Genomic DNA, 14,689 nt, shown 5'->3' with positions numbered 1-14,689 from the left:
TCATGGCATCACAGTAGAAATACCTTTTCTTGCAATACCCTGAATTGTACCTTCCATGAATAACAATGGTTAATGTGGTTTATTTTACACAGTTACAATCCAAAATATATATAGAGTGTATATATATATATATATAAAAAAATAAAGCTGATGGATTAATGCAGCATGCAGTTCCACAGAGCAGCAAAGCAGCAAAAAAAAAAAAAATCCCCAGCCTCCTCCCTCCAACCAACTCGTGTGAAGATCATTTCCAAACTCTTAATGGAAACATGATGATGAATGGTCGTATTTACAGCCCATTTATTTACATTATCTTTTCACGCTTTTCATTTTCCAAGTAAACACCCCATGATTAGAGTGTATGGAGAATTTATTCCAGAGGAAAATACTCAGCTGGTCCGCTGTTGTTTTCTTTGTTGCTACAAGTCTTGAATCAAGTCTCTTGGGCACACGCCCTCAATCCCCACAGGCAACAAACGCTGTTTCTGTGAGCGCTGGCATTCAGGAATACTTTCAGATGATTGGGTCCAAGTCGAAGGCTCTTTTCTCCCTGTGCTGGGGTTGTGTACAAGGATCTACACCCATCTCCATCCATCCTGGGCACCCCAGAAAGTAAGGAGTGCATCTAGCAGAACAATTAATAGGTGAGACATGCTTGCTCAAATCAGAGCCTGGGCAGAGCCTTCAAGTCAGAGTATGTCAGTACCCTGATTCCAATACTTGGGTTGGAATTTCTTCCAAGACCACATAGAAGTTGAGGATGAAGTTGAGTAACGATGTTCACAGCTCTCCCCCCTTGGAGCACACCACCCATCACACCAGGAATCCCCATAACCAGCAGTGCGGAGAATTCAACCACGCTGCTAGAAACTGGCACAGGGTGGGTGCCTACAGGGGGGGACTTGACCTGACACACATCTCCTGCTGCCTTGCTTGATGCCATTGCAACCACACTGTTTAGTTTTACAATTCAAAGAAAGAAACAGTACTGTGTTCTTCATTTCTCTTCATCTTCTCAGTGTGTTAATTGTCCTACACCGGAAGAAAAAATGAAAGTCACTCTCACACTATCCAGAAAAGGGCACAAAAAGAACGACAATAAAAGCTTCCAAACATTTAGTGATGTGGCCAAAGCTGGCTCTCAGTAAGCATCTGGTCCACTGATATAATTAATTTCTCCTATTATCTTCAGTAAGGGCTGCCCCAGGCCCATTGTCTAAGCAAATACTTTTACATTGGAGCAAAGCCCACTACTTTTTCTTCCAGTTGAAGTCAGTCACTCCACTACTCCGATATGAGGTGAAATCATTATCTTAACAAGAACACCTCACTTAAAAAGTAAACCATCAGCCAAGGTCTTTGAATGCAGCTATTTTATAGACCCCAGGCAGCCACTAGAAATCAAGGGGTTACCTGAATCACCACCAAAAACTGTCAGTGAAACGCTATTATTTGCATTGTATCAAAAGTTCAGAGAGCAGAGGGAAATGCAAGAGAAAAAACCTGAAGGACATGCTCAGCCCTTGCAATGGATGGCACAGCAAACCTTCAGAGGAAGGAAGGGCAGTGACCAGCTGGAGCCCTAGAAGCCTTGTGCCCTCTCTTTTCTTCCCTTTTCATTCCAGTTACTGCTGCAAGACCCATGATGCACAACAGCCTGTTTGAGTCCATGCACTCCACCCTCCCATTTCCTTCACTGCCCCAAATACTCATTCCTCAGCTGAGCTGAAACCCAGACAGGCAGCTGTAGTTTGGCTACACTCTCCTACCCGATCCCAGAGGCACAGTGCCCTCAATATAAACCTCAGGCTACACCAGCTGCCACTCTGAGCCCACACCACTTATGTGCTTCCCTTTAAATCCTCAGCTGGTTTGGGGACGATCTAGTCTCCCTAACAACTCCAAATGGAAAAGGGTAAGGAAGCAAGGAACAGCCCTGGGCTGATACCAAGTTTTTTTTTGTTTGTTTTATCTGAAACACACAATGCAAACAATTTCTGAAACAGATATTCCTTACAGGCCTATGGCAGTGCCATCTCTACAAGGTATCAGTAATATGAAGCACTGTAGCAAAGGGCTCCTAATATGGTTTTGAACTGAGACAGGAGATTTCGGATAGATATAAGGAGGAAGTTTTTCCACACAGAGGGTGGTGACGCACTGGAACAGGTTGTCCAAGGAGGCTGTGGATGCCCCATCCCTGGAGGCATTCAAGGCCAGGCTGGATGTGGCCCTGGGCAGCCTGGTCTGGTGGCTGGTGACCCTGCACATAGCAGGGGGGTTAAACTAGATGATCATTGTGGTGCTTTTCAACCCAGGAAGACACAGTCCAAAATTACCTGTTCTGTACCAACCACATCAACATCAACATCTTCACTTGTGTCTTCCACCTGTCCCTCCACTGAGACATCTTCTGTCTCAATCTCATCTTTGCTGGGGTGGGGAAAGAAAAATGAAAACTGTATCTTAAGAAACACTTCAAGAGAGATTTCACATTGCACAAATTTGATTAAGGCAGCTCTGTGACATCAGGGGACAAGTGAGCTAAAGGAGCAAATGTAGAGATTGATCTGAGGAAACAAAACACACAAGCTGAAGGGCATGGTCTGCACCTTTGCCCACAGAAGGATTACAAAAATCTTAAGGAGAGGCAGTTAGAGAAACTCCAGCTATCGATGCTAGGACAAATGAAGGAGCTTTTTAGACATAAAACTCTCACCTGCATCTCCTCTGCAGCCCTCCTGCACAACGCAGTGGCAAACGTTCCTTCAAGTGCTTCTCTTGAGATCTCAGCCTCTTTCTGCTTCTCCCTGCTGCAGAGCTAAGGTGGGAAGCATGCTCTAAGGCTGCTTCTTGGCTCACTGCTTCAGTATGGTTGGTTTCAGGCAAAGACCCTGGAAGAGAGAGAGCTATTCTTCAGCTTCACCCTTGGAGGTCACACACTGGACACTTATGACAGCACTGTCTCTCCCACTACTGGGAAGCAATGGAGGCCAAGCTCAAAGGGAGATCAGGAGCAAAGCATTCATGGATTTCATTTGCCCACTCATCACTTCTGCAATTTAGATTTCTCATCGTGGCCCCAATCTTAAGTGCTATCAGTACCCTTGAGTCCGTATCACCCTCAAGAAAGAAGGGCCTCTGGGACATAAAGAACAAGATTTTTGAAGGTGGACCACTGAAAAAATCTGAGAAAGGATGAGATAAACTTAAGGTCATTTTGGAAAATTCCCTTTCCTGCCCATATTACACAAGCCCAAAGCACTTAGCACTTTTACTGGCAATTGTTTTCATTATGGCTTTACTACATTTAATTAAATCCCTAACATAAGCATGCAGGAAATATCTCTTTACAGACTGGAAGTCGATGAGAGCAGCCCACCTAAGTACAATTCTTTGGAATAGAAATAGAAACCTAGTTTAGAAGGCGAGGTTCCCCAGGAATTCAACAAAGAATGATTTGGCTCAGATCATCTGGGGAATCAAACTCTGGAAACACCTCTCATAATCATCTGCAGGGCCTAAAGCAGCAATGCCCTTCATAGCTGAAAGCAATGAACCAAGTCCCAGTAGCACAGACCTCAGTACAGAGAATTCACAGTTGTCATGCAAGGTCTCCCAGGCCAACCAACCTTCTCCCAGTCAGTGACTGAGAGACCGTCAGCAACAATAAAGCTGAAGGCAAAAGCCACAGTTCCAACTGGAAAGTCCATAAGCACCCAACAAAATGTGGTACTGCTAATGCAAAGCATGAAGTGCGTTTTAGCTGTGTTTATTTTGTCCCAGCAAATTCAGAACAGTCAGTTTTCATACCGTTAGATAATTTCCTTTTGAAAGACAATGCCTTGGATGTGCCCATGGGAGGCCATTCTCCTGAGCTGCCAAGGATGGAGCTCTCCTCATCTTCATTTGCCAACAAAGAGTTTCTGTATAAAAGCAATGGCTGCCATTTGTCTCGGCTGCAAGGCAGTGGTTCTGCTACATACCTCTGTAAGTAGTCATACCTAGAAAAAAAAAACAAGTGTAAGAATCAGTAAGATCTGTAAGTGTAAGAGTATTTTTTCACTCAATACCTATGCAGGGTATTGCTAGGATGGTATTTTCCTTTCGCTGTCGAAAGGTGCAGACAGAACTGTCAAGGGAGAAAAAAGAAAGAGCATCCCTCTCCTTATTTCTGACAACCACAGGTATCTCTAAAATACGTGAATATTTAAAATGCAAATGCCTTCACATCTTTAGACACAACACTTGATTCCCAGGAATTACAGAACTGCATCAGTCTCCAAAAAGGAACTTGCCATGTACGAAGTCACTGCCAACTGCTGCTGCCAGGAGCAGCGTGAACAGAGCAGGGCTCTGAGAGGGCACACCTCTGCTCCTGGTTGCCCTTTTCTGCCCTAAGGACTGCAGCACACAGCAGATCTCAGGTGATGGCAGGTCAAGAAGTGGGGTACTTTTGCCAGGAGTGACTCTTTAGTCAATTATTATTATTATTTTAAGTAAACAACCAAAAAAAACCCATTTCTCTGTAATATCATACCAAACTCCATCCAATTCTCTTTGGTTCACAATATAATTTGAAGTGTCTAACAACAGCAGCTGACACAACAACAAACAGGCTGCACAAAGCATTGCTTCAAATCCTCCTTCTGCCTGAGTAAACCCACAGACCTGATGCTGGCCCTCCTCCCAGGTGAATAATCACCAAGCTACCATCTCTTCTGGAGCAAAGAGGTTTCCTTCAAACATTCTTTCTGAAAAAATGTCCTTTGCCAGGATGCTTCTGACAAATTCTTTCTGACTTTCTGGCCCAAGGAGGCTGTGGATGCCCCATCCCTGGAGGCATCCAAGGCCAGGCTGGATGTGGCTCTGGGCAGCCTGGTCTGGTGGTTGGCGACCCTGCACAGAGCAGGGGGGCTGAAACCAGATGATCATTGTGGTCCTTTTCAACGCAGGCTGTTCTACGATTCTATGATGATCCATTTCTGTATCATGACAATAGGAAAAGAAAACCAAAGTCTGACTCAGACTGAAACTGGACATTCACTACATTTCAGCTACAGCTCATCACTTGGAAATCAAGCCCAGTGTGGCTAAAACAGACCTCACGTTGGCAAATACCAACAGCGACAGTTTTAACACCAGCCTCTACAGTACATTATTCTTCCTTTGATTAAGAGCGTGGCCTGGAAAATATCAGACATTTCATTTGCTTTGCAAAAACAAAACAGAATTGGTGCCATGAGGAGGTTAGGGTCAGCGCTGACTCCAAAACAATTACAGTCATGGGCCGTGGGGGCGCCGGGAATCAAGAAACCCTGGTGATGGAGTTTGTCAGTTTCAAACAAGCATGTATTGTGACTACTGCTTAGGGGTCTAACCCAACTCCTATCCGTGTCAATGGAAAGGCTCCTACTGATTCAGCATCAGGCCCTTCGTGCTGCTTGTTATTCAATAACTCATTTCTTGCGTGGCACGGACCAAGCCACAAGTCTGATATTTCACGGCCTGGGCAATTACAGGCAGAGGAGGTTAAAATCCATTTACTTTGCTGGTGTTGAAATTATTCTCCTTTCTAACAAATGCCCATATTCTGCATCCCATCTGTTAAAGGGACGCCCGCATATGTTAATATACAAACCTGGACATCAAACCTATGATTAATAATAAAAATGAAAGTAACCAGATGTTTATTTCTAAAAGTTAATGTTGACCCAAAACATTCCAGCAAGTAATTTATGATGCAGCCAAACCTAAATATTTCTAAGTGGAAATATAATCTCCAGCCCCTGCAAGGCGTTTTAAGCCTCCCAGAATAGAAATCGTTACTCCAGAAAAAATAGCCTGCAAGTATTTCTGGATGAAATGCCAATTTCCCCCTTTGTGATTTTATTGTTTCCCATTTGTTCCCAGCAGCAGTGGGTGGGTCTGAGGCAGTAAGGACTAAAACTCAAGGAGCGTTTCCTGCTCGGTTTTGTACGTCCCACAGAAGTTTTCAATAACTGAACCTACCTGAGCGTATAGAATACCTTCAGGGATATACTTCTGGAATATATCCACTGGTCAAGAAGTTAAACACAGCCACAGGAAAAAAAATAATAAGGATACGGCCCACATCAATGATGAATTGTTTTGCCCTTGTTTAATTGAAAATAGCACTCCTTGGAGGTAAATGAAATCACGTTTTTCAAAGACGGGTTAACAGAAATCTACTCATTGCACAAGGATCACCACACAGATCTTTCAAATCATGGCAACGTGGACAGACAGACACTCCAAAACCAATTCTAGCATTTGATCTCAAAGACACTCGCTGAGAAAACTGCATGAACAAAAAGGATAATCCACAGGTGGTGAGAACTGTCTCACTTGAGACAGTGAGAACCCTCACTTTAGACTTAGAGGGTTGTAACCAATATATGCCAAAGATTTTTTGGCTCTTTCTGCATTTTATGTTCTAATCACTTTTTTTGTTGTCTGGGTAGCTGGCAATGGGCAATTAATTTTATTTGTCATGCAAAGTAACAGAAAATTTTACATTTTACCACTTCTGACATCTGTTGTATAAAACTTTGTTGAAGACTCCAGTGCAAGTTAACCTCTAATTTCAGACAAAGTGACACAGGAACAAACAAGTTACACGGAACTCAGCAAGATGAACACTGGAGTAATTCACTAAACCATTCAAAAAGGCAGGTGTGTCTTAATGCTTCATCTTACTCACCCACATCATCAAACGTGCTCTCAGAAAAATGGAAATACCTGTCATATATTTGGAAAGAGGTATTAGAGTGCCCTGTACATAGAGGATTGAAGTGCAGAGATCCAAAATAAGCAGCACTGACCAGAGAAGCAATGACAAAGGTCAAAAATAAGGAAGTTACTTCCCTGCCAAAAATGAGTGCTGCTAAGACAGCCAAAGGCTGTCACACCTCTCTGTTCAGATGAATAAGGCCCTGTAATACCAAAATAATAATACCATTCTTATATTATATTTAAATACATAAACCAATGTACAACACAGAGGGCCACCCGGATCAGTGGCCTACTTCCCTGTAAACAGTAAATTCTCGAGTTTAAATATCTCTATTACTAATAATCATGTGTATTTCCATTCCATGGAACTCATGATTCAGTCCTGAGCCTGTGGAATTTGATTGTTACAAAGCAATGATCCAGGTTTTACCTCATTCTCAATATTCTGTTTCCCTTCTCAGAAAAATCTTCTTGCCCCTTCACTAGCAAGCTGCAAATCTCTGCCAGTGTCATTCCCTCAGAACTGCCACACGTGTCACAACCATGCCTGAAAGAGCTCATGACTGGATACTGCACCTTCAAACGTAGGTACTACAAAAGCTACTGCAAAATTCTATGAGTGTCTCTAAAGCCAAGAGCTGCAAGGGCAAATTGATTTCAAAAGTTCTCTGAAAAGCCCTTGAGCAACTTCTCTAGCACTGAATCACTGAAGGTCAAGTACCCTGAGTACACAGACAGACAAAACACAACCTGTGCGTGACAGCGAATGAGATCTTAACTTACACTACTCTTCTGTCAGGCTTTAGCAGCTTATTGGAAAATTCACTGATGATTAACAGAAAGCTTAAGTTAGGAGGCAAGCATTTCCCATCTGTTCCAGTAGCTCCTTGAAAGGCAAATTCAATCCCCTCCCTATTAAAAGAAAACAAAAATTGAGTGAGAATCGAGTAATAATATAAAAAACCTAACAAACTCAATGGTCATGGATAAAGCCATGCTACAGGCACATACTTGTGTATCATGGCAACAGACTCTCTAGATTTCAGCTGGTCCCAGCCAAACGTTAGTGAAAATCGCCGTGCAAGTTCTTTCATATTTGTGAAGGAAGCAGAAGACAAGTCCACACCAGTACTGCTGTCTTGGCTTGCTGCATGTGTTTGAAACAGCTGCAAAAGAAATCCCAGATCAGCAACCACATGTAATCCTACAGCCAAACAAAGCCCCAGGAGTACACAGAGAGATGCACGCCAAGCAACGGTTAGCTTACACAGACAGAAGCCTTACACAAGAGCAGGTAAGCCATATATTCCAATAGCACACAGCTGCAACAAGCACCAGGAAGTCTTTCAAAAAGTGCTGTTCTGACAGATAGGTAGAAAAATATATGTATATAAAGAGAACCAATTCCTAAAGGTGATGGCCCCACCGACACCGTCTCCTATTGTTGGGTCTTCCAAATCAAGAGGACTATTTGCCTGAGTTTTCAGAGTATCAGAATGCAGATACAGCACACAAGTTTGGTGGCAACACAGACCAATTCCCAAGAGTGAGACTGTCTCAAAAGCAAGTCTCAAGTCCAATTTCTACATTTCAGTGGTGGTTTTCTTTTTCCTAATACTACATGGGGGGAGCTCATTTCATTCAACCCGTTAACTTTCAAGGTCAAGCAAAGGCCAGAAGCAGTTTGTTGCCTATGTGATACATAAACACAAAGTCCCCACTGTGTCAGCAGAATATATGTAGCCAAATGCTGCTTAGCTTTATCTAGAATCAGATTTCAGGGGCTGGTTTGTAGATCTAAGCCCCTGGCAATGCGTGTGAAATAAGCAAAGCTCAAGTATCAGCAGCCCCTGGGAGGAGCCTGCCCTGTGGCTTACAGCACGACCCCAGGCTAGTAGCAGTTCTGGTCATGGGCAGAGCTGGTAAAAGCAGCTGCTAAAATAGCTGACTGGTCTCATCAGTTAGCAGCTGCAAAGCCCTTCAAAAGAGCTGAGCCCCACTCCCTCCCATGAAAAAATAGTGGAAGTCCTGGAGCTTAGAGCTGGCCAGCCACAAACACATATGTTGTTCTTCAAATTCAGTAGGAATTAAGGTAGTCAGTAAAACACTGAATAATATCCTTAACCTTTGTTAGGGATAAGAGATGTCCACCACGTCCCAAGAAAGGCTCCGTAATCTCAAAGATTACATCAATCTTAACACACTATGCCTTTGAAGATTAAAACCAAAACAAAAATACACATTTTGTAACAGGTGCAATGATCTGAATGGAGTTTAAGATGTGCAAAAACACCTATGAAAAGAAAGCAAGGCCAAGGAAACAATTTCTTCCACCAGGCTTTCTGTTTAATTTGAATAATTATGGCAAAGTAGGCAAAAAATGCTGATATGAATGCAGCTGTCATAAAGAACCCTCCCCACCCTACTGCTTTAATCATAAACTTACCTGCTGCAGACAGAGAATCAGTGTTTTGGCACTCTGAATTTTGTTACTATGCCTTGTCCTGCTTAAGGTTTCTTTAATTATGTCTCCAAAATCACTGTAGGTCTATTAACAGGAATAAAACAAATGAGAATTATGATTTCCTTATCACAGTGCTGGGAATACATAAAATACACAACTGTGTTCATGTCACAGAAGTTTATTAAACACTCCCAATATCAGAACATCCAAGTTTTTAAAAAAATATCAAAACTGGACTTTACTATTCCATACACAAAACAAAGGTATGCTCCTTTACGAGTAATGTAAAAAACAGCAACTGTTGTTACAAAAGAACAAAGCCCCCTGAGGAGAGTAACAGAGTTTTATACATCTAACCAGTGCGTGCTCAGTGAAGATCAATGTCCATATTCAGGTATTCCACTGTCCCCTTAGTTGACTCAAGGCAGTTGCCCACTCTGGGCTGTTCTCAGCCCTCCTGAAACACACCTCAGAGCAGCTGAAGCTCTACCAGCTGAGCACACAAATCCAGGCCATATGAATGCGAACTGTGCGAGCTGTATGAAGTATGTTGATCCCTTCAGCGTCAGACACTGCCTAGCCACAGTCTGCTTCTCTGAAATGGCCCTTTGGAGAAACCAAAGAGCAGATGTTCATACAGATACGCTCTCTACTGAACTTTCAGTCCTTTGTCTGCAGTGATGACCTCTACAGAGCAAAAATCAAGCAATCTTGCTTGATTTTATAGCCCTTCTGTGATTACACAAGGGTTCTGAGCCATAGCACTATTACCCCCATATCTTTCACAAACAGCGGAGTCACTTTCAAGCACTGAAATGCACTGACAGAGAAAGCAACCTTATATAAACATTACCTTCACATAATGCTTATAGATCTCAGCAGCTGCAGTCATCTCCACCACATTATACACTATTAGCTTGCAATATGCCGCAAGAAGACTTCGCTTTTTGTGCAAGTTGTCAAGCTTGCAGCTTTCGTCCTTCCTCTCCTCCTCTTCTGTCAGGCCTAGGGAAACAAAAGCACTGAAGCTTTGTTCTACTACTTTATTCAAGGTAGCTCAATTTTAATGACCATCTTTCATCTGAATAGCACAGACTCAGCTGTTCAGCCAACATGCTAAGCAACAGATGCTGGCACTCATTTCTGTGTATGTCGGAAAACACAGGTTTTCATTTCCACTTCAAAGTTTGCAGTTGATGACAGTGAAAGTGAGTTATTTGCACCATCTTCTGCTCTGATCTTCATAGGGATTCTCATTTCCACAAGTCAGAATCTCCTTGTGTAACAATTCTCACAGCTAGAGAACAGAACCAAACATACTGCCAAATAAAAGGCACAAATACAAAACAATGGAAAAGACCAGGTGTATTGTAACCACGCTTTTTGTTTCTCTTTCCTTAGAATAACACAGATGCTAGAAAACCAACACTTCAGCAGTCTCACATCACTGTGAATATATTAAGCCTCTGCAACATGGGTTAATTCCCTGCTGGACAACTTGTGGAAAGCAAATACTCTTAAAGTGTCTTCCAGCACAACTATGGAAATGTTTTGGGCGAGCTTCTGCAGCAGGAGAGCTGTGATACACTCCTTACTGCTAGGAATATAATCTACCAAGTGCCAAAAGGCACCAGTCTTCAATCTGTGATTCTGATGCACACCATTTCTGTTTCCAGCATCACTGCAGGTCTGAAAACAAACATAAGAGATTGATCAAAAGCACCTGCAAATTTAGAGTTAAAACTGAAATGGACCAGCAGCCAGCTCTGCAAACATTCAAGCTCTACACACCCACAGCATAACAAAGTCACTTGTGCAAGAAGAAATCCGCAATGGGATGACAGGGAGGCTTTGAGGGAAGAACTTAAAAGCATCACACAAAACAGGTTTGAAACAGATCTCAGAAGGCCATCTAACCCAAAACAGGACAAACTATCAGTTTCCGATACATAACACTGACAACTTGAAGCACAATTGACTTCATAAGCCCCATGAGTAGGATACTACAAACTCCCTGAGTCCATCAAGGATTCTCTTCTAACATTCCTCTAGCTGCAATTTTAGCCCAACGCTTCTTGTATATTCACCGTGACCTGGAATCTTGTGGTGCCTAAACTGAACAGAACTCCATGTGAACAGCTGCTCAGGTCACATCAAAATCCACTAGTCCTTTACTCTGATGGCTTGGTTAGAGTCTGTGCATTGACAGAGTCATGCTGTAACACACTTCAAGGCTTCCCAGAGATGGCTAACACCATCTCTATCACCAAAGTCAAACCACTCATTCCCAGCCATACGTGCATTACATCAGCCCTTTCTAGCTAGAAGTGCATCGGTACTGATTTCCTGTGGTTGATCCACATCAGATACAAACCAGTTAATTTATATTCATTGAACAACAACATAAAGGGGCCAGAAAAAAAAAAAAAAATCAGCCCCCTTTCCAGGTATGTTAAGTGCAACCAACAAATAATAGCAAAAACAGTAGTGTCTCATCAGCAATGAAGATACCTAACCTTTGCTTCCCTCTTCTTCCTCCACAAAAACATGTTCCTGAATAAAGAAAAGCAGTTTTTCCTGAAGTGAAGTGCTGGGAAGGTAATCTAGAAGTCCTACTGCTTCTTCATTATTATTTGAATCTTGATGGCTCAAAATCAGCAGCCAGTCACAGAGAATCATGAAGGCCTGCATCGAGCAAACAAAACCAATGAAAGATTTAGAGACCACGTTACTGTTCATGCCAACTCCAACTTGCACCTCCAACAAACACAACAGGTCAAAATCTGATTTCTGCCCTACTTACTCCTCATAAGCTAAAGATCTCTGTTTTTCCCAGCCTGTGATAAAATGCCATGGCTGAGCCCTTCCCAACCCATACCTCAGGATACAGTATATACAAGTACCACACATGAACATCACCTAAAGATCTTAAAAATCCCCTGGAAAGGAATAAGTACTCTATTACACCACAATCTCTCTTTTTAACATGTGAATCATTGGGCAATTTCTCCAAATGTTTCATCTCTTACGTGATGTTCACAGCAAAGCATTAAAAGCAATGACAGCAACCAGTACAGTGATCAGCCTAATCAGAAAAAAAAGCAATCATCGAAAGGCAAACTGAGTCACTCAGAATCAGGCCTTGATTCAGCAGATTCAAGCAGACATAGCTATATTTGACTAAAGCACTAACTTTTGTAGCATTTTAATTAACATAACTTTAATTTTCATCTCAAATAAATCGTTGAGGGTTGTTTATTTTAAAAAGCTTTTTCTCTGCTAAGAGACAAAAAAATTCAAGAATCAGTTGAAGGAAATGCTGCTATGAAAAGAAAGAAAGGCATTCAAAGAAGGACCGAGCACAAACGTCAGTTAAGTGATATAAGAACACAGACCTTTTCTCTTACATCTTTTTCTTTATGGTGAAGGAAGCACATGCAAATCTCACTGAAACGCCTCAGCTCTCTTCTTAATGCCAAAAGAGCCTTCTAAAAACATATGTAAGGAAAGTGACAAAGATTTTAGAGACTGTGTTTCAATAGAGAATTTTATAACAAACAACAACTGCACTTTTATTTCCGTTACCACTACTCATTTAATAGAGCACAGCTGATGACATTACGAAAGAAGATGGAATCTCACAGAAGCAGCAGCCATGAATTTAAAAACTACATTTTGTTTTCAGGGCTGATAGCTAGAATAAAAGAGTCAGTCCATAAAAATACATACTTCTTGCTCCCACTCTGATACAGAAAGGTGATAAATAATGGTATATGTGCATCTGCCACACTTGCTGAGGCTTGAGGTGTTCAGGAAGTCACAAACTTTGATTCTCCACTTGTAGGTTTAGTTGCTCTGATAGCATTTATCTCCTTACACAGCCCTCCAAGCAACTACAAGGTATGCAGAATGTACTTCAGCTTATCCTTATGAAGCAGTGACAATGATTTCCACTTTACAGACAGGAGTGGAGTCATTCAAACTCTAATCCATCCCACCTAACTTTCCACACCCAGCATATGAGCTGCCTCTGGAGTTGCTCTTCTCTTTCCTTCTACTGACTTCAGAGGGAACTCAGTTTAACTACACTGCTAACTTTGCTCCTCACAGACACCTCTATTACTTAAGACAGTGTATTTGATTTGCCCACAGCTACATAAGACTTTCTGATCTTTCTCCAGATCCCAGCTGCTGCACTGCACTGAGCTTGGAGCAATCAACAGAAGAGGAATGCTCTAACACCAGGCCTGGCTCTAGTGCTATGCAAGTATATCTTAATAAGAAGGGGGATCCATCCCAGAGCCTACTAAGAAAAAACAGAAGGGGAGGCAAAACATTGCCTTAACCCCATTAGAGGGAAGAAACAGTCCTGGGGCTGCTGCCCAGGAAACATTCTTTTTTGCTCTTGGAACTTCCCTCTCTGCCAACAACCAGATTTGGTCCTGCAGAGTGGGCCGTAACATTGTGCTTCCAATCAAAATCTACTCCCATAATAAAAGGCCAACTTAAAAATGGTCCTGCCCCATTATCAGGCAAGCTAATAGTGTCTGGATTGGAAGGCAGAACATACTAGAGCAGCGAGATGCAGACATCCACTCAGGAATGGAATGGGACAGGAATAGATAGTGAATCAGTCACCAAACGGGGTAACCTCCCAGCTAGCATTTCTCACTCAAAACAAATGCTCCTGTCACTGTCCCATTCTGTACACACATGAACACCAGAAGGAAGGGGACAGAGTAACTGAAACTGCAACACTCAGGGTAGTCAGGAGAAACTACACATGTATGCATTCATATATCAATCTAAGTAAAAAAGAGTCTTCCTCCCTGTGTGTCTTAAACTAGAATGCCTTCTGGAGTATCTGGCAGTGTCTGACACCATGTAAAGCCAAGTGGGAAGGTAAGTAGTTCACTGAAGAAATTAGGTTGAAATTTTGAAGAAAGTGGTATGTCACATTATATATAAGTAAAACAAGAGAATAAAAATAAAGCAAAGCAACAGAGCTTTCTGGAGTTTTCACTGAATATCCTTCGTCGCTTAAAAAAAGAAAACAACAAACTGCTTGGCAGTGGAACAAGTTCTTTATCTCCATTAAGCACTAGGAATTCACTGCACATGTTCTGCAGTAAAAATAGAGGCATACTGTTGTTCATTTACTCTCTTGCACACTGAAAAGTCATAAGAACTTGAAAAACAATAGGAAAAAGAGGAGAGGAGTAGAGTTGGGGAGAGAAAGGAAAGGAAGGGAAAGGAGAGGATATTGTCAGAGAGAGAAGGAGAATGCTCCAGCTCAGTTTGGTTTCCTCAAGAAAATGCATATTTGAGAATAGAAAAATATCTTCAATTTCTAGAAGCACAAAATGATGTGGAAGGGCCAACCTTAGCAGAATTTTCTGCAGCTGCAGCTAGTTGCCACAGGAGAGAAAAATATGTGCACTGGAAAGCTGGCAGGATCACCTGCAAATA

General features: G+C 42.2%; 1 protein-coding gene across 1 annotated transcript in view; it reads right to left on the bottom strand.

The window, feature by feature from the left end:
• Positions 1-60: 60 nt before the first annotated feature.
• The window catches only part of LOC122178204 (cohesin subunit SA-2-like), a 57,370-nt gene continuing 42,741 nt past the window's right edge, over positions 61-14,689 (bottom strand). The window contains exons 23-33 of the mRNA XM_042868243.1: positions 14,603-14,680; positions 12,616-12,708; positions 11,737-11,905; positions 10,074-10,225; positions 9,203-9,304; positions 7,768-7,922; positions 7,540-7,668; positions 3,814-4,004; positions 2,720-2,894; positions 2,340-2,433; positions 61-1,032 (exon numbers count right to left, since the gene is read on the bottom strand). Of these exons, the coding sequence (XP_042724177.1) occupies positions 1,024-1,032; positions 2,340-2,433; positions 2,720-2,894; positions 3,814-4,004; positions 7,540-7,668; positions 7,768-7,922; positions 9,203-9,304; positions 10,074-10,225; positions 11,737-11,905; positions 12,616-12,708; positions 14,603-14,680 (1,347 nt within the window). The 3' untranslated portion in view covers positions 61-1,023. The remainder of the gene's footprint in view (positions 1,033-2,339; positions 2,434-2,719; positions 2,895-3,813; positions 4,005-7,539; positions 7,669-7,767; positions 7,923-9,202; positions 9,305-10,073; positions 10,226-11,736; positions 11,906-12,615; positions 12,709-14,602; positions 14,681-14,689) is intronic.

The sequence above is a fragment of the Lagopus leucura genome, unplaced genomic scaffold (assembly GCF_019238085.1).
Source record: "Lagopus leucura isolate 7727_CA_CO unplaced genomic scaffold, USGS_WTPT01 Super-Scaffold_100001, whole genome shotgun sequence".
NCBI lineage: Eukaryota > Metazoa > Chordata > Aves > Galliformes > Phasianidae > Lagopus > Lagopus leucura.
This window is presented reverse-complemented; position numbering and strand designations above follow the sequence as displayed.